At 38.6% G+C, this 23,494-nt stretch overlaps 1 protein-coding gene across 10 annotated transcripts in view; it reads right to left on the bottom strand.

Moving 5' to 3' along the window:
• LOC126356289 (actin-binding LIM protein 1) overlaps positions 1-23,494 on the bottom strand; it is a 326,791-nt gene that overhangs the window by 49,044 nt on the left and 254,253 nt on the right. For all 10 annotated transcript variants that reach the window (XM_050007180.1, XM_050007179.1, XM_050007178.1 and 7 more), the window contains 3 exons: positions 21,041-21,280; positions 15,390-15,508; positions 611-797 (listed from right to left, as the gene is read on the bottom strand). In XM_050007180.1, the coding sequence (XP_049863137.1) occupies positions 611-797; positions 15,390-15,508; positions 21,041-21,280 (546 nt within the window). The remainder of the gene's footprint in view (positions 1-610; positions 798-15,389; positions 15,509-21,040; positions 21,281-23,494) is intronic.

Here is a 23,494-nt window from a genome sequence, read left to right on the forward strand (position 1 = left end):
TGAATTATGAAGGTGGTGAGATATCTACCTTCAGCATACACTTTATTCTTATAATTACCAAGGCCTCTACCTCAAATAATCACCTTAACCACATTCCCCCCCGCCCCTCTCATGTCATTTTCCACACCACTCCGCTACCCAATCCTTGGACCTCCCTCCCCTTACTTGATCTGCCCACCCACCTTTGTTTCATAAATGTCACCTCTTGATTCCTCAATTTTCTACTTCCATCTATCCTTCCTTCTACCACAGCACCCACTACCTCCTCATCTCCTGATTTGTCTAGTACACCTTGCCCTTTCCAAGTATCTTTCTTCTCATTGCTCTTGTCAGCCTGGTGGCAATTACATGTAAACAGTGAACATTGCCACAGCCTTGGTGATTTGTGTGTGTGTGTGTGTGTGTGTGTGTGTGTGTGAGAGAGAGAGAGAGAGAGAGAGAGAGAGAGAGAGAGAGAGAGAGAGAGAGAGAGAGAGAGCGCACACTCTGAGCTATTAGATATTTTTACATGCCACACACCATCTAGATAGAAGTTAATGGTTGCCTTTCTCATTTTTGTTTATTGTTTCCATCCCAGAACCTTTGCTATCACAATAAATTCAATACTTACATGCATTAACTGGTGATTCATATCTTAATCGATACGTTGGTTCTCGAGCAGCAGACGGCGTTCTCGACGCATTGCGAGGATCCAAATGAGCCATCTTCCATTGCCTCAGTTTTTCACGTTCTCTTACATTCTGCAGGAACACTTTTCCAATGCCAGTTGCTATTTTACTCAACTCCTGTTCTTCTTTCTGTGTAGTAGAACAAATAAGTCCAATTTAAAGCACTGTAATTAAAATTGGTGCTTGTGTGTGTGTGTGTGTGTGTGTGTGTGTGTGTGTGTGTGTGTGTGTTTGTGTGGAGGGAGAGGGGGGGGGGGGGGTGCGGTAGCACCTGTGCACATGCCAAATGGCATATTTTTTCCTGACAGTTCAAAATTTGCTGTGGGGGGCAAAGAAGTTTCCAGTTGTTGTGTATAATGTCAGGGGATGGAGAAATGTGTGACAGTAAAATTACAAAAATTTGAAATGCTTTAGTACAGAATATCTATAATGTTAAATGAAGTTTCCCCCCGGCACTTGATAAAGCAATAAGCATAGTGACAGTCACAAAATGGGAAGAAAGCTCTTCTTGATTATGTGCAACAATTTTTATCACTGCAAGTTAAGAACCCAGAAACTTTTTTTGCTGATCATCCTTAACAGAGCTTACAAGGGGACCACACTGAAATCAAATTTTTGTAATTTTTTTATATTTTGGTATGTGAAGTTCAGGATTCAAATACCAATCTACTATAGTATGTTGGTGCAACTCTCAAAAATTCTTGAGAAAGATCAACGTTGAAGTTTTGTGAGGAACTTTCGTTCACTAAAACTATGAGAATTTTCACAACAGGCTGCATGGCCAACTTGATGGCATCGACGAAGGTAACATGTAATCAATGGATCACTGGTTGAATCTTGCTTTCTTGTCCTGTTTTTGTTTTAGTTTAAATTCCTACATTATTTAAATATAAAATCATAAAACAATACCAGAGAAGGAACGTTGCTACTCACCATATAGCGGAGATGCTGAGTCGCGATAGGCGCAACAGAGATTCATACAATTATAGCTTTCGGCCATTAAGGCCTTTGTCAGCAGTAGACACACACACACACACACACACACACACACACACACACACACAACACACACACACACACACAAAACTTGCAACTTGTGTGTGTGTGTGAGTGTGTGTGTGTGTGTGTACTGCTGACAAAGGCCTTAATGGCCAAAAGCTGTAAATGTATGAATCTTTTTGTTGTGCCTATTGCGACTCAGCATCTCCACTATATGGTGAGTAGCAACTTTCCTTTTCTAGTATTGTTATATTCCATCCTGGATTTTCCATTGTTTAAAATTCATAAAATATACACTAATTAACATATGTCTAATCACTTTTTTTTATGAAAAATGAATCTCTTCTTGTTTCTAAGTACATATCACGGGCAAAATTACAGTTTTTAGAAACAAGATGAAATGCATTTTTCATTAAAAAAATTATTAGACATGAGTTAATTAACACAAATTTGACAAATTTTATATCTGAAGAGGTGGGAGAGAGAGTCATAAGCCACATTCAACTAGTTTTGAGATACAGCGACTTTAAAGTTTCAAGTATAAAAATGTTGGAGACCAAATAGACACTTCCTTTTTGCTTTTAATTATACTTTAATACACTGCAAACCTTGTGTAAAATAGACGATCTTCTTCCTGTTGAGCAATATTAATTTGAGAGTCATTTTAATTATGATGTCATCGAAAATGGCTTATGACTGTGTCTCCCTGGAAATAATTTAGAACACAAAATATGTTTTAAAGGTTTTGTTCTGAAAATTACATAACAACTAATAGTTTTTAACGATTTTTGCACTTTCACTTACACATACATAACAGATAAGTCAGTCTAATAATTTGTTTTAAATTGTAAACATGAAATTAAGGAAGTTCTTCTATATCATCATCGTTCACATTATTTCCAGCACATGACCGAAAGACAGTGTGTCATCAATCTTTTTCTGATTAATTTGAATTGGCTTTCTTTATTTTATTGGCAGCTGAAATATATCTGGTTCAGCAGGTCTTCCTTTCCTCTTGCTACGTAGATCCACTGACATGGAGTTTCCTATTCTGAGTAGCAGTGCTTCACACTTGGGAGTGTGAAGGGCTCTTTACACTCCAACCGAATGGGATCTCCAGATATGAATAGAGTGGGTATCGAGATTAATGGTCAATCAGCCAAGCTTCTGAAATCTTGTCTGTGCATTTTCATCACAACGAAATTTTTTGGACAACTTCTGCCCATCATCTGGCATGTATACTATCGGACATCTGTTTCTTGCGTAAATTTCAATGCAACCAAAATCACAATCGCAAGGAAGTCTAGCTTGACCTACCATGGGGAAATAATGCTGCACAGATTCAAATTTTTTGTGGTAATGAGATTCCTTTCCAGGACAATAAGAAGCCAATTCTTTGCCTGGCCCTTACAGTTATCTGTGGTTACGTGGAGATTTTAGGTTTGAGTGTTAGTTATCTCCAAGTATTTTGATAGAGAGTTCCCAGCTTCATCTGAACCATTTCCTCAGTCCTTCTAACTCCACTGAAACACGTACTCTCATTTGACCCTCAATCGTGGTAGCGTAGTTTTATGCCCATATTTTTCTCTTGTAGAATGCCGGGCCAACTGTTAGTTTTGGTGTGGGAAACGTTTGTTGCATGACCATTGCCACTACATGGTGCTCTTCACATTCTCTTTAGCCAGAATCTGGGTTCTTGTTGCTGTTAGAAAGGCATCACATGATGAACAGGTACCACTGTCATAGAAAACATTCGGTAAGTATTAGGGGCATTTTATGTCCCATAACAAGTGGAAAATATTTTCTTCTTCTCCAAGTAGTTTCACATAGCACTTATTTGAACAACTACAGGGACTTCCTAAAGATGCTGCCTGAACAGTCTTGTTGGTTTTAGAAGACACATACTGCCAGCCCATGTTACGTCCAGGTTTGGCCTTAATTTTTTTCCACTCATCAATATTACACTTTCTTTTTCTTGAAGAGCTTGGTTTCTGGGATGATACTTCATTTGCTATACTTATTTCAAGCTGTAATATGAATAGAAAAATAGTCACAGAACTTCCGGGAGATATAGTCACAAGCCACACACATCATTATAAGCCACTGAAATGGCAGTGATAATAAAAAATATTCTTACATGTTTGTAGCCATGAAAACTATATTATTACCGAAATCAGTGGTCATAAAAATTAGGCTCTAAAGGTTTCTCATTATCACAAAAGATAATGATCAACTGTAAGAGCAATGTTACAAGAAACAAAGTCTCAAGCCCCTGAATGACGATCACCAGTAACAAATATTTTTGTATAGTTACGGAAACATCTTCTGAGCTAGTACCGTTGCTTGATGGACACCAAGGCTCATCACCATCACTGTTAAAGGGATCAGAATCCTCATTTACATTACTATCACTACCATATAGACCTAGAACGTTTGAAGCACCTTCAGATGTATGTGAGCATTCGGTCATTTTGATGTGGTTTGTGACTATGTAACTTGTGAAAAAGACACCAGGTGGTGGAGTACAGAACTACACAATGTCATCATCTGCCTCCTGTTGCAGAAAGATGGAACTTCTTCAATCCAAGATGAGGAGGGCATTCTTAAGAATGTCATAGCGTGAATACCTCATGTTTGACAGAAGTGTGGCTTATTGCTATATCTCTCCAACCCCTCCATTTAGATGATGTATGTAATCACATTGGAAAGGAAAGACAGACAGACAGAAAGAAAGAAAGGGGGAGAGAGAGAGAGAGAGAGAGAGAGAGAGAGAGAGAGAGAGAGAGAGAGAGAGAGAGAATCATGCAGCCCTCCATGAAAATCATCCAATTTTAGTAAATTGAAATTTCTCTGTAAACTTCAAAGTTTATTTTCTCAAGAATTTTTTAGAGTTGCATCAACATGCTTCGATACATTGATATTAGAGTTCTCAACTTTACATATAGTAACACACACACACACACACACACACACACACACACACACACACACACACACACAAAATCTGATGGCCGGGTAGTCTCCTCATTGTAACAGAATTTCACATAATAATACATGAAACAAAGACAAAACTAATCCCGAGAATATAAACAATTATACATCAGAAGTAAGTGCAATACAGTATTAGCTATGCATGAGTTTGATTATCTAAAAAATAAAATTACACAAATGAAGCGACATACAGATTAAGAACAATTTCTCCATCAAAATAAATCTCATGATGCCTGAATGTTCTTGGAATTAAGAAGAGGGTATTTATGTCTTGCACCTTGGACATATACGGTGTGGGTAGGAAACATGAAGGTATTAAAGATGCAAGAACACCTGAACAAACTTATCAGAGCTATTTGAAATATGCCGCTATAGAGAAAGTTTATAAAATTAGACGACACAAGGAATACATGCTGACATACATGGAAAACATTATAAAAGAAATAAGTGAAAAATGACTACCACAAGAAATAGGCAGATAAACATAGCATGAAGAATAGTGGTAACTATTGATGACCAGGGCAGATGAGAACTAAAACTGCAAGTGCCAAGAAAAACTGAAATACAGTGGTCAGGCTAGTTAACAAACTCAACATCTATACTTTGCAAGTGATTTTACAGTGTGTGAAGGAGGATAATTTTCCCACATCATCTGCAAATGGTGTGCATTAAGATCAACAATTGATAAACCTCCGATTTCACTATAATGGCCACTTTGTGTGATACATGTAAGAGGAAGTAAAAAGATGCTTCACTCTTCTTGGAAGTGCAATAATACCTCTCTCTCTCTCTCTCTCTCTCTCTCTCTCTCTCTCTCTCTCTCTCTCTCTCTCTCTCTCGAAGTGTGTACCACTGGCATCTGATGAGTGTCTGCATGATATTTAGAGCTCTGAATAATCTCTATTAATCCTATTTGTTAAGCACTGGAGACAGACAAGCAATATTTAAGAATCTTCCTTAACATTCCGCCAACTTGGCTGGCATCTGCTTTTCCTAAAGCTGTTTTTAAGTAGTCACTCCTAGTTGGATTACTCTGGGTGTATATTCCTGAATATTTCACATTTGTTTCTGATTTCAGTGATTGTCTGCCAAACACTTAACTGAATAACAACTGCCCTCTCTAACACTTTAAGCACAACAGTTATATTTGTTTATGCTAGAGTTTAACTACCAGTCCTCACAAAGAGTGTCAGTCCTCTGCCTTTCACACCAGTTTTCTGGCATTGGAAGTTCCCTGTGTACAACATCATCATGTGCAGAAAGTCTTGCATGACTTCCAGTGTTATCCACAATATAATTTACATGCACTGCGAACAGAAACAGCACTGTAACACACCCTTGAGGTATTCACAAAGTTACTTTCACCTCATATAACTCTCTCAACCGCCTTTTTGAAATTGTGTGTTGTGTGGTTTTTCTTACAAGATGCTGAGTGCAATTACAAGTTTGTCCTATATTTCAGAGCTCCAAAACAGTCATAATACAAAAGCATGAAAAGCGTTCCATAATTCTGCAACGGACTGTCATACATAATATAGGCCAATAATTAAGTATAACATTGTTACGCGCCTCATATGGAAGACATGGTATGTTTTACTCTTCAGTTTTGTTTGTTTTATCGGGATATACTTTCCCTAGTGCGTGTTGTGACATATCGTGTATTTTTGAATGTTGAATGCCACCAAAAATGTATTTCATGCTGTAGCATTAGTTGTATTATACATTTTCAGTAGTATTCATTTTCAAAAAGTCAGTCACTCCGAAGTTCAATGTATATCGACACAAATGAAAGTGTATTTCTGAGAATTTTGAAGTTACACATTATTAGTAAATCAACATTTGTGAATTACACTTACTATTATGTATATTACAGCTATCACACAGTGTTCCATTTAGAATTAATTTTGTCACTTTGCAACGGAGTGCGCACAGATGTGACACTTCCTGGCAGATTAAAAGTGTGTGCCAGACTGGTACTCGAACTGGTGACCTTTACCTTTCATAGGCAACTGCTCTACTGATTGCACTCCCCTTGCACAACTCACGACCCAGCCTCACAGCTGTATTTCTGCCAGTACTTCATCCGCTCTTTCCAAACTTCACTGAAGTTCCCCAGCAAAACTTGCATGATTAGCACACCAAGAGCAAATGGTATTGCAGAGACATGGCTTAGCCACAGCCTGGGGGATGTTGCTGTGTATAAGCCATGTAACTGCAATACCCTTTCTTCGAGAAGTCCTGAACCTGCAAGTTTTGTGAGAGAACATTTGTTAAGTTTGGAAGATAACAGATGAGGTACTGGTGGAAGTAAAGCTGTGAGAGGTTGGGTTTGGAATTGTGGAGATTTGCTTGGGTAGCTCAACTGGCAAAGAAATTTCCCATGAATGCAAATGTCCCAGGTTTTAGTCGCTGTCTGCCACACAGTTTTAATCTGGCAAGAAGTGTGACTATCAGTTTTCGCTTTCAACAGGAATGTATAATGTCTTCATTTATTCTAATTTTTAGCTATTTTTAAGTTTATTAAATGAATCTCACACCCAATAGTTTCAGAGAATCAAAACCTTTTACCCCAGATTTTTCTGCTCTCATGACAGATATCTCTCTGTTAGGTGTTTGTTAGGTGATAACCACTTCAGTCCCTGAAGGGAATTCTTAACATATGTAACAGATCCAGAAATTAAAAGAGAATTAATCAATAACATCAGATTACAGTTATTTGTTTACTGTTCTGTAAAAAATTGCACCAGCCACAATGCAGCCCAACTGTGAACACCATTCTTGGGAAGGGATGGGTTAGTTGATGTTTGTAAGCAACTGGGAATATAGAACGTACTACTGTCATGTGATTGGAAGTTTGCTGTGAATGTGTGTGTTTTTGGAGGTACAGAGAGACGTGTACCAGAAATACCAAAACTACCTCAATTACTAGCCTTTCCGGTGGAACTGTCTACTCTACAGGAAGTACTGGAGCCATCACCACTTGTCCAGTTATAGTGAGTGGCTTGTCAATGGTAGGCATAGGGGCCCTATACAGAGATAAGTCAGAATATTACACCAATCTCCTAACCTCAGCTAAAAAGTACAAGGTTCTGTCTTCCACTGAAAATCAAACTAAACCAATGAGACACTTCACCTATTAGGAAATCTGATATGTCCTGTGTCATGGGGAGGCAAATGCAAAAGGGTAGAGGTCTACTACTAAACAGCAGTTAAAAGTTTTGCTGAATAATGGCAGTAAGGGATGGGAAGGATCACAATGTGCCTACAGTGAAAAATGAAATGGCAGCAAGGAATGGGAAGGATCACAATGGGCCTACAGTGAGCACACATAAAAGTCTCATTCAAAACACTGAAGAAACTTTTCCAGCAGGCACTGAAGGGACAGGGTGAAAACCATTGCAGATTGTGACATGCTAGAACAAATGGTGCCTCTTGTCTGATACTCCATCCAGTCAAAATAACTACTGCTATTGGAGACCTAGAAGTACCTTTATAAGATTCTAAGTAATGTGACACCCCCCCCCCCCCCCCCATTTCCAGTGAGTTATTAAATGCTTGGTCAGCAACTGCTTTAACATCTGCAACAAAGTGCCAGGGTTTGGAGCACTCCTAAAAACAATGAAGCTCACATAATACTATGTATAGCAAACTGATTAAAACCTGATGTTGAAGCAGTATTATTTTTCAAGAAAAGGTAAATGTATATAGAAAGTAAAGGAAAATGGGAAATGGACATGGTGTATCTGTTGCAGTAGGCAACAAACTTTAATCCACTGAGATCGAAACCGATGCTGAATGCAAGATTCTTTGGGCTACACTCGGAATCAGGACTGGGCAGAAACTTTTAACTGCATCTTTCTATGAACCACAGGACTCATTCCCAGATGTAAACTAAACATTCAGAGAAAACTTAAGTTTACTAGCATGTATTATCCCCTATCATATTGTCAATATTGGAGAAAACTTTAATCATCCAACAATAGATTAGTATAATTTACAGTTCTGTAAGTGGTAGACATGGCAAGACATCCAGGAAAACTACGCTAAGTGCTCTCTCTCAAAAATACCAGGGAAATATCTAGAGCCCACTCATAATTAAAATATATTATTATGTAATGTAAACAAATAGCTCTGACTTTTTCCAGGATGTCCACACTGAAACTGGTGTCAATGAATATGATGCAGCTAGAACAACAAAGACTATCAAAGTACAGAGAGGAACTACAGCAAATAAAAAGTGTTATACATTCTGCAAACTAAATAAAGAGGCAGTAATGTCATATCTCAATGATGAACTTAAGCATTAGGTGTGGACACGGGCATGTGGGAGAACTGTGTTCTTAGTTTAAAAGAATAGCTGACCACGCAGATGATGGAGGCACCCCTCCATGGTATAGTGTCACTGTAAATAAATTTCTAAAGAAACACAGACTACTGCATAGTAGGTGTAAGACAAAGTATAGGGCTACAGACAAGAGTGATGTCAAGTGGAGGACAACTGAATCTCTGTCAGTTTCTATGTAGAATTTGTTGCTCAGTGGGCCCGTCTTTTAATTATATTGTAGCACAGATCTCTCAGCCAAAAAACTGTGCCCAGCAGCTGGAAGAAAGTACAGGCCACACATGCCTACAGGAAAGTAGCAGAAATGATTTAAAAAACTACCATGATATATCCTTGTCATCCATTGTTTGTAGAATTTTAGAGCATATTCTACACTTAAACATGATTAGGTATCTCAAACAGAAGTATCTGCTCCATGTTAACCAGCATGGATGTCGACAACACCGATTATGTAAAACCCAACTCGTGTTTTTCTCACAGGATTATGAAAGCCATAGGCCATGGGAGTCACATAGATGCAGCGTTTCTTGTATCCTGGAAAGCATTCATCTTAGAAGCAAACACAGGCTCATGACTGATGGTATGTTCATATGAAGGTATCAAGTGAAATTTATGATAAGAATGAAGATATCTTGCAGAGAGGATGCAGTATGTTATCTCGACTCAAGGATCATTGACAGATGTAGGAGCATCTTCAGGGCTACCCCATGCAAATGGGTTGGAATGTTTGCTGTCCATGTTTTGGATGGAATGATCACACAGGCACAGCATGTAATGCAGGTGGCAGACTTCATTTTGTTGGTAGGATACAAGGAAAATGGAATAAGCCTATAAAGGAGACAGATTACAAAATACTCATGTGATCCGTTCAGGAGTACTATCCAAGTGTGTGGTACTCATACCAAATAAAACTATGGATAGTGAATTTATACGCAGAACAGCTGCATGAATGGTCACAAATTTATTTCAACTGCGGGACAGTGTGACAACTGTGGAGTATAATTGTGGATGTATATCTGTCCATGAACGACTTTGAAAATGGGAATGACCTGTACATTATCCAACTGCTTTAAATGTATTGTTGCATAATCTACATGGGCTCCTACAGGTACGCTGTTAGCTCCAGTAGCATCACCAGTGTTGAATGATTTTAGCAGTTTTTCAGCTTTGTTTATCTTTTAATTTATATTTTTACCAAGGTTCTAATTTCTTTGCTCTCCAACCAAGTGAAGGTCTTAAAACACCATGGTGTTTTAACAAGTGTCATACTCCTCATTTTCTGGCAATGTGTAGAGATGATATGGATGTTCCAAGGTGATGTGCCCCTTCATCTGGACATACTTTGTCCTGAGATGATATAACACATTTATATGGAGAGACGACAATTTTTTCTAACTTTCCTCCAGTAAATTTTGTCACGAATCTGAACAAGTTTTGAACAGATGTCTTGAAACATCTTAAATATATACTAAAGGTCAAGCAAAGTAAAGTTATATTAAATAATAGTAAAAGATGGGTTGAGAAGTCATTCAAAATATTTCGTTTCTTTTATTTGCATGTAACTATTAGGTCTACACCTTCGCTTCCACCATTTAAAAAAAAAAAAAATTCAAGGCTTTATTGTGGAGAACTCATAGAAATTTATGAGACATTGCTTGCTACTACTTTCTCCCAGCTTTTGGGCAATATAAAAATCCCACAGCAGAAGAACTGGGTGTCTTTTGTGGAGATCCAGAAATCAATCCAATTTTGCACTTGTTCACATGACTGGAAGTGCTGGTTAGCCAGGCTCAGTACCATCAGTCTAAAAAGATGGTAGTCAGAGGGAGCAATGTCTAGAGAATATGACGGGTAGGGGTAGGACTTCTCATTTCAATGTTTACAAGTATGTTCTGACTAGTGACATGAGATCGAGCTTTGACATGTTGCAAATCACCTTTTCATTTCTAGTGCTGTATTGTGGCTGTTTGTCTTTCAGTGCTCAGCTAAGATGCATCAACTGCTCTTAATAATGAACCACTATAGTTTTTTCCATCAGTTTTAGTAGCTGTGAAAACCTTCTGTCTTTCACTGCCATGCCAGTAACCCGTGCCAAAATCACAACTCTTTAAGCATTGAGACCATTATCTACACTTTCTTTCACTAACAGGTGCCTCACCATAGGTCTTACCTAGCATTTTATAAGCCTCAGCTGCAAATTTATTGAAGTTACAGCAGAAAATTTAAGCTTCCCACAAATGACTAGAACTGGGTTCATTGGATGATATATTTAATCAAGAATGACTTTATGGTGCAATCACAAATTGACTAATATTTTGATGTTGTTATGTTTACAAATGCCTGAGCTTACTGATGACATTTATGGCCTACCATCTGCACCACCACTTGCCTCTGCTGCCATCTATTGCAAACCTGCAGAAGCAAAGTTATAGACCTAATACCTTTTGGCAACGAATGCTGAGAAAGCTTTTCCCACACAATGGAACGATGTTCAATGAGTAATACTATGAAACAAACAAAGGCACGGACAGCACCAACTGGGAGCAGCACCAGAGACGGTATAAATTTCAAACTCAACATCAAAATTATTGTAATATTAAGTGTGCTTCGAGGACTGTGTTTAGTCTTCAATTTCTAGCAGACATTTAGAAAGAACTATGTATTTGGTCATGAAAAAATGCAGTGGTAATGTTAAAATATGAATAAATTTAATATGTCAATATGATTAAAGTTTAATCCAAAAAAAGGTTATTTATAGATCTTAAGTTTTTCTTTAGTTAATTGAAATTAATGAATTGTTATGTCTTTCTAATTATGAATTAAGACATAAAGAGGCATTATTCTTAATATAGTAGTGCAAGCACACTAAAATTTGATGACCCTTTTTTTAATCTATAAATAGGGATGTATCCTCTATTATCAAGGCAGGTGAAGGCAGTCTCTTAAGTTTTGGCTGTGAGGAATGTTTCACAAGTTCAATTGTACTGTACCTGTGTGTTCAAACACATGAAGAAAAAGTGTAACCTTATTATAAAGGCTATAGTATAAAGATTATGTGTATAGTGACTGATGTGTCTACACTGTTGGAACTGTAATATACAACTTATGTACTGTGCTACTGTCAACTTCTTGTCACAGCCAACAGCGACTTTATGGAATATCCCTTAGAAGAACTTTGTGTTTTATTGGATCCCTAGTGCTGTCACAAATATATGCACTACAACACTAGCTGGGATTACATTAACATAATTCATATATGTGTCTGCTAAGTTCTTCAACATGATTTTCCTTGATGGCAATGGTCAGGTGCACTAGGTAACAGCAAGGACTGTTACAGCTTTATCATGTTTCAGTTGAGACATGATGCCCTCCACCTGATTGCATAGACTGGATCCAGTGTGGTTGGGAGGGGTTGGCAAATGCAGTGGTGGGAGTGACAGGTCGGACAAAGTTTGTACTCAAATCTCTGCACGAGCATTACTTATACATCTGTATGCCTATTCTGTATACATCTGTATGCTAGACAGTGCTGGATGGACTCTCATCGTATGAGGCTGGTTTGATAAGCCTGGTAAAACAGCAAGGAGAAATATTTGTTTTGCAGTATCTCCCCTTACTTCTCAACAGTCTCCTTCAATGGATATACACTTGGTCTAGCGATCCTCCAGCTTTTTCAACCTAATGGAAAAAGAGGTTCTATCAAACTCTACAAAATATGCAACTATCACTGTCTCATCTGATGAAAATGTCTTCCCAGCAAACCAAAGTTTAAAGCTGCGGAATAGGAAGAAATCACTTGGGGCTACCAAGTCTAGCAAATAGCATGAATGAAGAAGAAATCCAAGGCCCAAATTGTGCACTTTCACCATTGTTATCACTGATGCTTGGGATGGTGCATTATCCTGGTGAACGAGCACTTTTGTTTTTGCATGCCACCCTTGGTCTTTTTCAGACAATGCAAGTTTCAAATTACCCAACAATGAAGCATAATAAGGCCCAGTTATCGTTCTGTCTTTTTCCAAGTAATCTATGAGAATTATACCTTGATTTAAAAAACAGTGGCCATCTTGTAACCAATTGACAAAATTATCTTTGTCTTCTTTGGTGTACTTTCACCAGCCTTTGTCCATTGTTCTGACTGCCTTTTTGCTTTGGTTTGTTAATGATGGATCCAAGATTTCATCAACAGTCACTAATTGGCACAGCAAGCTTGTGAATTACAATAAAACGTAACCAAACACTGTGTTGAAATGTTGTGTTGGATGCACTTTTGGTCGACTGTTAGCAATTGCCGCACCCGTCTCATACACAGCTTCTTCACAGCTAATTCTCTGTGCATATTCTTACACACTCACTCATTCGAGATGCCTACAGTCTCAGCAATCTCACGAATTTTTATTTGACAGTCTTGACCTACCATATCTCGCATTTTGTCAATGGTGATCTCAACTGGATGGCAGGGACACACACTGTCTTCAGTGTGTGTCCGGCTGTGTTTAAATTCATGAATCCAAAAGAGAATTGTCTTTTCATGGTGGTGCAGAGTCCACATGAACTTCATTCAATTTTCTTTTGATCTGAGCAGCAGTCCAACCCTTCAAATGACAATGTTTAGTAACAGAAAGAAACAATGTTCTCCATTTTCAATTGCACTCATCAAACTGAACAATTCAGACCATTGACAACCATGAACTGTACACACTGTACACTGTTGAAATTCTTTATACAGCAATCCAGCTTACCAACCACAAAGACATAGCAAAAATATTCCATTGTCTCTTGGAAATTTACGACTTATCAAACCACTCTCGTATTGTTGTTAACACAGGATTTTGTGCTGAACTAATTTTGTAACTTTAGTCCTTATTGACACTATTCTGATGGACCTATGTTTTTATAGATTCCTTTATAATGTTGTCCCAACACCCAGTTGCTTGACAAAGCAACTTTTTATTCTCAAAATCAAAAGTGTGATGTTTGTATATGCTACGCTTTGTGTCCCTGCATCTGATTATATAACTTCATGTGCTCCTTGCACAGCTTCTACATACAGCACTGCAAATGCCTGATATATTGGCTGGCACATTTACAAGAGATACTGTATATTTCTGGTATATTAAGTATTGGTGCATCTTGTTACAGAGCCAAGGAATTCTTTCATTTTAGGAGTTGGTTGGAAGATGGTATTAGTGCTGCTTTTTCAAGCAGCCGAATATTTTCTTTTCTTTAATGTCCTTCTCGTCTGTTGTTCTCTGTACCGTTCCTTTGAAGAACACTTCCCTCTGGAGTTGTAGCTCAGCTGGGAAGCTCTTTCACTGATGATGCAAGCCCAACGTACCAAGGTATTAGCATAGTCTGCCTCTGTGCTGAGTGGTGGCAGCTTGCAGGCAGGTATAGGTTTGTGCAGGTCACCTTACTACAAGAGAAGTCCCAAAAGTATGGTCTCTTACATTTTGCGAAGGTCAAAGCTGTAGCTGAATCAAATCTTTTCTCCGTCAATTTTACAACAGCGCCATAGAGGCGTTCATCTCCTTGTTCATTATCTGAGCTTCTGACAGTCTGTAAAATTTGCCAAGGTCTTTTGTGACAGCGCACTGTTTCTGTACCTTGCTGCTGGCATCCTGAAGAATGTGGCCCCAGCACCAAACAAATTATTTTCTTTATTTAAATTTTATGCGTTTCCTGTCATCTGGTGCGACAACAATCAACTGGTTCATGCCAGAGTAGGCCAAAGCATTGTCAGCAAAGCCACCTTGCAAATCAAATCCCTTTGAAGGGATTGACTTGAGAGACTGAGGGTTCTTGAAGCCACAACCAAAAAATATTGCTCTCCTCCATTTCTGAGCTATTGCCTAGAGTAGACACCAAATGGCTTAGTTCCCTCAAGCTTTCGGCCTTTGGAAGCCAGAGACTGTTTTGTGTGTGTGTGTGTGTGTGTGTGTGTGTGTGTGTGTGTGTGTGTGTGTGCGCGCACCCCATCTAGTTCCGATGAAGGCCTTTTTGGCCAAAAGCTTACTTGTTTGACAGTCTTTTTTTGTCATGCCTATTTGTGACACAGCATCTCAGCTATACGGTGAGTAGCAATCTACCCTTTTCATAATATTGTCATTACTTCATCCTGGATTTTCCATTGTTTGATCTATACTTGTGATATATATTACTATCTCCAAGTAGGCAGTATGAAGACATGAGGACAGTGGCAGATGGTACGAAGCAACAGGTTGTAGCAAAGCATCCAATAGGATCAAAATGCAAGGAATAAGAAGGTAACAAAATGTTTCACAAATAACAATGTGTTACTCAAAGTAATTTTGAAAAAATAGAGCAAGCAAAAGTTAATTGCAGAGCTATAATATGACTGAATACATGGAAAATATTACCAGTAGTACCTTCAATTTAGGGTCTTCAGGTTTCTTCTCACCATCATCCTTTTCTTTTCCATCAACTTCATCTTCTTCATCAGATACAGGTACACCTTTATATGTGTCTGACCATCGTCGTCTTCGTTCTAAGGAGATAAAGAAAACCAGAAACACATGAAAGACAAAGGTGTGTATTGACACTTCTAGCAAACAAAAAATTCTTGTTTCATATAGTGACAAAATCAAGAATAATAAAAGTAGCAGAAGTAAAAGATAAAGAACAGAACAGCACTTATCTTTAAGAGAAAGTGTAGACTGTGGTCAACACACACGATTTTGGGACGACTGTTGCTACACTGTTACCATTTAATATTCCCCACTCTCGTTGCCTGACTGGCAGTCTTCGCTGAAGTGGGTTTGAGGAAAATTCCAACTTCCACAGGTGTATGCACATCAAAGAAGTATTAGCCATTATTTTTGTTTTGGAGAGGAATATATTGGTGGTAAGGGAGGCGTAGGAAAGAGGATAACACACAATTAAAAAACAACAATAGGAAGAAGTGCAGGATAAGACAATGTAAAACAAGTACTGGAAAATTTTGGTAGTCTTGACAATAAGGAAAAGGCAAGTTAACGTTTAATGTTTCTTCAATATTGTCAGTCGGAAGACATTCTCATTTTTGGGTACATGTGGGGAAGGTAACTGACCAAGGCCTTAATGAAGGAACCTATATGGCACCTACCTGAACTTCTTCAGAGAAATTCTGTATCAGGACACCCAGATGTGGATTTTAAGATATCTCCTTACAATATTGAATCTGTCATCTTGTATACAGTATCAACTTTTCCCTTCTTACTTGTACATGGAGTGCAAGTTAAGATCTGAGAGGACCAGAATTTCGGAAGCTGTTAACACCCTAATAAGGAATGCAGTTACATTGTTCAAGACTACAGACATACTATCTTACATGAGGATTGCTTTTTTGTGCTCAATTAGTCACAGTGTAGGGTATGTCAGGAAGATGATGAGACAATGCAGAGGCAACTTACTTATGGCTCAAGTAATGAGCATATTTCACACTTATAAAAGCCTTGGTGAGCACTGTTTATTTTTCACTGAAGAATTTTTCTGCTCTGTACCTAGTTTTGCTACTTAGACTCCCTTCAAACTAGTTATCTTTTACTCTGCCCCTGATCCCCTTGCTCTTCTATTTTCTCAAACACGCTTCCCATCATTGTACCAGGTGCCTGCCATTTCAATACCTCCTCTCTAACTTGTAGAAGCAAAAGTAACACAAATATTTTTACCATAATTGCCTAGACACCCTGCTCCAATTACAACATTCTTACTAGATCTCTCATTGATTTCAGGCTCCTCTAATTCTACAACTCTTCATAACTTTTCTTTGATTCTATCCATTTTGAGCCCCTTCACCAATAAACACTTAAGAGCCAAAAAAACTGGCACACCTGCGAAATAGTGTGTACGAGCCCCATGAGCATGCATTCTGAACAGCATGTTTTAAGGCATTCCAGGTGTACTCAATAGTGTTCATGTCTGGGAATTTTGATGGCTAATGGAATTGTTTAAACTCAGAGGAGTGTTCGTATAGCCACTCTGCAGCAATTATGGACATGTGGGGTGTCGCGTTGTTCTGTTGGAATTGCCCAAGTCTGTCAGAATGCAGAATGGCCATGAATGGACACAGGTGATCAGACAGGATGCTTGCATATGTCACACCTGAGAGAGTTTTATCTAAATGTATCAGGGGTCCTGTATCACTCCAATTGCAAACGCTCCACACCATTATAGAGCCTCCACCACCTTGCACAGTCTCCTGCTGGCATGCATGGTCCATGGATCTATGAGGTTGTCTCCATACCCGTACACGTCCATCCGCTCGGTACAACTTGAAATGATACTTGTCCATCCAGCAAACATATTTCCAGTCTCCAGTCATCACCAGTCCGATGTCGGTGTTGACAGACGCAGGAGAGGTGTAAAGCTTTGTGTCGTGCAGTCAACAAGGGTACACTAGTGGGCCTTCAGTTCTGAAAGCCCATATCAGTGACATTTCATTGAATGGTTCGCACACTGATACTTACCGATGGCCCAGCATTGAAATCTGCAGCAATTTGTGGAAGGGTTGCACTAGTCATGTTGAACGATTCACTTCAGTTGTCATTGGTGCTGTTCTTGCAGGATCTTTTTCCAGCTGTAGCAATTGATATTTTACCAGATTCCTGATATTCATGGTACACTTGTTAAATGGGTTCATCGCTACATCAAAGGTGCTGTGTCCCATCGCTTGTGCGCCTACTACAACATCACGTTCAAACTGCCATTGTAGCAGCTGTTCCAGACACTTGTTGTCTTATATAAACGTTGCCAAGTGCAGTGTCATATTCTGCCTGTTTACATATCTCTGTATGTAAATATCCATGCCTATACCAGTTTCTTTGGCACTTTAGGGTATTTGCTCATTGGCTTTTTCACTTTCTCACTCCTGCTTATGACGTTTCCAATGGTTTTGATCACATTCTAGTGCTGCTCCCCCGCTTTCCATTCTTCTGTTCCATTCTCTCTCCCACTTCCCATAGTGAAGACCACCGCTCGCACCACACATTAGTTAGAATCATGCTGGGTGGGAGGTGGGGGGGGGGGGGGAGGGGGAGGGGGAGGGGGGATGTCCACAGCTGTGTCCCTCTTATCCTGGGGTCTAAACGTCCCTTGAAACAGAGAGTAGTCAGCACGCACAGGCAGTCGCCACAGTCTCTATGATGCATGGTGTGGCATCATCCCATTCAGACAGCAGGGGCCATCTGAGTTAGACTGCCCTTGCCTATGGCAGGCAGCTAGTAGGTTGCGATTTTCTACAGAGATGGTGGTGGGCAACCGCTGGCAAGATGGCAGAAGAAATGAAAGACTGATTGACTTGGTGCTTGTAAATGTACGAGGTCTGTTCAAAGAATTCTGTAACTTTGTCCACAAAATTTTTCTATGCTTACCTTTTACTCATTTTGTATGGTCTCCTTCAAAATATTCTCCTCCACAATCTATACACCACTCCAAATGCCATTTCCATTTCCTTCACAGTGATTTTGTTTTTTGTGCAATAGTCACGCACCACCAGGGATGAATGTGCGGGTGCGTTATCGTGATGCAAGAACCATGAATTGTCTTGCCACATTTCAGGCCTTCCCTTTTCACATTTTCTTGCAAGTGGAGCAACATGTCCTGATAGTACCATCAATTAACAGTTTGTCCTTAATGCATGAATTCAGGACAATGTTCCTGACACGAGTGTCATCAGTAGACGTCAAATGGCATCCTGAATGTGGGTCATCATCTACCTCTGTCCTGCCATTTTTTAACCATGTGAATCATTTGTAACATTGAGTACAGCTTAAGCACTCATCACCGCAGGCTTCCTGCATCACTTGGTGTGTCTTTGTAAAGGTTTTCTTGAGTTTAACACAAAATTCAATGCAGACTTGCTGCTCCTCTAACTCTGCCATCTCGAAATTCACAAACTGTGCAACACACTGTTCTACTCAATATAGCACTGAACAATAACTAACAGACATTAAAAAATGAAACTTACAGCAGTTACACATTACAATTATGAATGTTTTGGAATTTTTTGAAAATACCTCATATTGTTCTATGAACTATGACACGTTGATTAAGAAAATATGATCAAGAGAAAAGATTGCAATGCAGAAGGAAATAGATGGAAGTCTAAAGTCTAAGTAGTTGCAAGATGTACCAGTATAGCACCACATGAATGTTATAATATAAAATACAGTTCAGTTGAAATTATAATATGCTTACACAAACTGGTGATACCATTGTGGTATAATTTAAGCTACAAACACATTATTTAAAACAAGTGTGAATATACTGTTACTTCACAACTTTTTGGTCTCTCACACCATAAGCAGAAACACACTATACATTTTTGAAAAAAACGTTAGTCCTCCTGTTGTCAGGAAGTATGTAGTTTATAACATTTTGAAGAAAAATATGCAGACAACATGCCACTTTCATAATAGCTTCTGCAATATCAACTAGTATGTCTATAGACCTTAAAAAGACTTGTCATTTTGTAGCAAGTATACCAAAAGCATTTCCCACAACATGATCAGCTTTGCATACAGTATTTGTTTACCGATAATTGCCTTCCCAGGCTGCCAATTGGGGTTAAGGGGGCAGCAGATAAAATTGAAATTAAAATCCTTCATCACCAATCAGGACATGAGGGAAGGGTATGTTTGTTCACAGTGATAGTTTCGGAGGTAGATTAAATTTACCTTGTATGAATTCGTAGAAAAAACAGTTTCCAAAAATTGCACTCTCAAAGTGTGTGTCATATCTCCTACATCAACAACTATGAAACAGTAATCTTATCAACTGCAGGCAGGACAACTAACAAAGGTTTTTTGGCCAAAAATAATTTCAGTTGCTGGTTTTAAAATATTCCTTTTCAACATGCTTCCCATCTATGCTGCCAATGCAGTTAGGAAATTGCCACCTTTCCATGAAGCCTGTCTCAATTTTCTTCCACATTTCCTACATTGGTTGAGGTAAAATCAATGATTGTAAAACATTGTGCAGTTCGTTATCCTAACAGTGACTCATGTGTTTACTGCACAGCAGCTGCCACTAGCAATGACAGCCATTCAAAAACAGCATCACTGCATCTTGCCTGTGCTCTGTTTGAGAACGGCAGCCTTGGCAGGCAGCCTGCACTCTGTTTGACTGTGCTGAAGTGACCCGCCCCTCCTTTCTAAACTTCCCCAACATATCTCCCTTTCCCCCCCATAGAAGTAACTAACAGTTTCGAAAGCAACAATACTGTCATGTACTCTGATGTCACTATTAATTTCATCTCCCGAAGGCATTAACTGGTCAGCCATCCTGTCTCATTACATTATAGCATTCACAAGTGAATTTTCCATTTGATGTAAGTAACCAACTAGGGGAGGATAAAATATATGCAAGGTTCTTTCAAAGTGACTAAATATTCTCCTCATTTAATTATGCTGTAAAAATACATGAAGACTATATTGAAACAACATCACTACCAACTTTCTTTGAAAACTATGTACTTGTGATGCAAGTAGCACACTTCATAAAAGCAGTCACAAACAAATTCTGTTAACAATGACCAAGACTGTACGTCTGTCCCTGTTATCTGCACTGCACTCTACTCATCAGAAAACTAAACAAAGCAAGACAGAAATTGTCGTCTTAAAAGTGAGTAGAAAATATTAGAAAATATTCTTTGAAGGAAATAGTTTTTGTAGGATTGGCAACAAAAGGATATAATTTACAATGAAACAGACCATGGAGGTAATGAAATGCTTCGATACCAAGAGAAACACCTCTCACTCAAGAGATATAATGCATAATGCTGCTTTACTGCAGTCTGTAATGTACGATAATGTTCACTTTACTAGGTAACTAACCCTTTGGTTCACGTCCAGCCCTTCTGTTCATGTCCACACTTTGGTACATTAGAGCTAATGTGCTGAATCTCCAACATAACACAATTGCTACAGGGCACACAGAAAGCAACAAGAACATTTTTAGCTTCTGTAACTCATTCCCCCTATGAGCAGACCATTTTCAGAGTTTTAATAATTTTGTGAGTAATATGTACTTTATTACTTACCTGGATCTGTGTAAGGATATGGTGGTGCTGGGAAGTCATCTCGTTCTATTTTGGGCTTTTCACCTGGTGGTGGTGGCTTTGCTGCTGGATAATGTGCCAGTTCAATTGGTTCCTCATTGTTCATGTGGGGAGATTTTGGCCTAGGAGTTTCTGACCGAATAGAATCTACAAGCACCTTCATACCAGATTTAGAGCTAGCTTTTGACAATGTGAACTTCCCACTACTTCTGGAGTGAGCAGCTGAAATTGTTGAAATAACAATTGACACATTAATTTATGGTACGCACAACTGAAAAATCTTAATTTAAGCACCAGCATAATCATATTTCTCTCTCTCTCTCTCTCTCTCTCTCTCTCTCTCTCTACACCTCCCCCCCCCCCCCAAAAAAAAAACTAAGTACTCATTTTTATTATATGCTGTGTAAATTTTTGCACAAACTGCGAGGAAACAAACAATGCATGACATGTTATTTTACTGCCTGCATTTCATATTTTAATGTTACAAAAAACTTCTTTCCACTAACATATTCTTATAACTGTGAAGTTTACAGTAAATTATTGACGAAAAAGACAAGGGGTACACATCTACAAAAATTCAAGTTTAGGGTAACAAATAACCTTAATGATCCTTATTCTGATCACTTGATACACTTACACTCTAATACAAATGTGCTGCCAATTAATTATATTTTTCTGGAATGTAGTAAAATGTTCCTCTGCCTTAAAAAACATAGCTTCATTTCACTTCATCATCTCAATGCTGCTAGACACCTTCAGCATAAAGTTACTCGTCACTATCCTCGTAAATCACAAATATCCAATTACGACATAGCTTTCCCCAGCATTAAAATATAAATTCTCTTTCTAAATGAAGGATGTGCACAATAAAATACAGCCACAAGAAACATGCTGTTTAAAACACTGTCTAACTCAAGTGAACACACACTGACAAAAAGTGTTTGTGTGTAGGGGGGGGGGGGGGGGGGGGGGGGGAGTGGTGATTATTCAGACTGTTTGTGACAATTTTTACCAATAATTGTTATGGTGTCTGAAATGTAAAGGTAGATTGTATGCAATAACCAGCCTTCTGATTTTTCATATGACATCAAGAAATAGACTGATCAAGGCTGTCAGGTAAATGAAGTATTTCTTGATAGCCAAAAATGCGTTTGCCTCAGAATAATATCTAGACATTTTATTGAAAGTATATGGTATGAAGTAAAATTTATGACTGGATGATACATTATAAGGAACAATCATCTTCATCTACATATATGCTATACAAAGCACAGTGAAGTATATGGCAGAGGGTACTTAGCAGTGTACCACATACTGGGGTTTCTTCCCTTTCTGATTGCATATGGAGTACTTAAAGGCCTCTGTGCACACTGTAATTAGCTTAATCTTTTTTTAATGGTTCCTATGGGAGCGTTATGTAGAGAGCTGAGCTGCACTTTTAAATTCTTCATTTAACATTTGTTCTTGAAACGTTCATGGGTTTACACACTGCTAAATCAGGTTTTACAGAATTTACAAGGTGCTCTATGGTGAGTCAAACAAACTGGTGACTACTGGTGCCACACTCCTTTACGTACGGTCAGTGGTTACTGCTAGTCATATTTGGTATGTGTCATGCACACTTCAGCAATACTCGTGTAAGATGGACACACAAGAGGATTTTGTAAGCTGCTTTCCTTGTAGATTTACTACATTTTCACAGTATTCTGTCAATGAAGCAAAGTCTCCTCCCTTATGAACAAGTGAGCTTATGTGATAATTCCATTTCATACACCCACACATTGTTATACCCTGATATTTCAGTTAATTGGTTCGAATTGTAACTCACAGATTTTCTTAGGGTACAACTTTTTTGTGTTTTATGAAGCACATGATTTTATATTACTGAACATATAAAGCAAGTTGCCAATCTTTGTACCATTTTCAAATCTTACCAAGATCTGACTGAATATTTGTTTGTGTGTGTGTGTGTGTGTGTGTGTGTATGAACTTCCCCTTGGACATGCATAAAGTTACTTCTGCTTCTGTTGATTACTCCAGTCATTTAATATAACATGTAGACTTCACAAGTTCATCCTAACAAAAAATCCTTGATCCTCTCATAAAGTTTGCTCAGTACACAATATCATCACACTTTAAATAATAAGTGTAGATGTTATTCTGAGGTGAATGCTTTTTTGGATGCTAAGGATCACTGCACCTACCTGACTGCCTTGATCCACGTCTTTCAAGATGTCACATGAGAAAGTAACAAGTTGGGTGTCACATGCTGGTTGGCATGAAGGATAACATTCAGTGTGAGGTACTTCATTACATTTGAGCTCGGAATATCCACTACACTTCTACAACAAATGAATGCTGAGAATATTTGATAGCAGATTTGTGGACCACTTCTACTGCTACTTTTATGTTCAGAGGGTCTACAGTATATTATGT

Source organism: Schistocerca gregaria, chromosome 3, assembly GCF_023897955.1.
Source record: "Schistocerca gregaria isolate iqSchGreg1 chromosome 3, iqSchGreg1.2, whole genome shotgun sequence".
In the NCBI taxonomy this organism is placed as follows: Eukaryota; Metazoa; Arthropoda; class Insecta; order Orthoptera; family Acrididae; genus Schistocerca; species Schistocerca gregaria.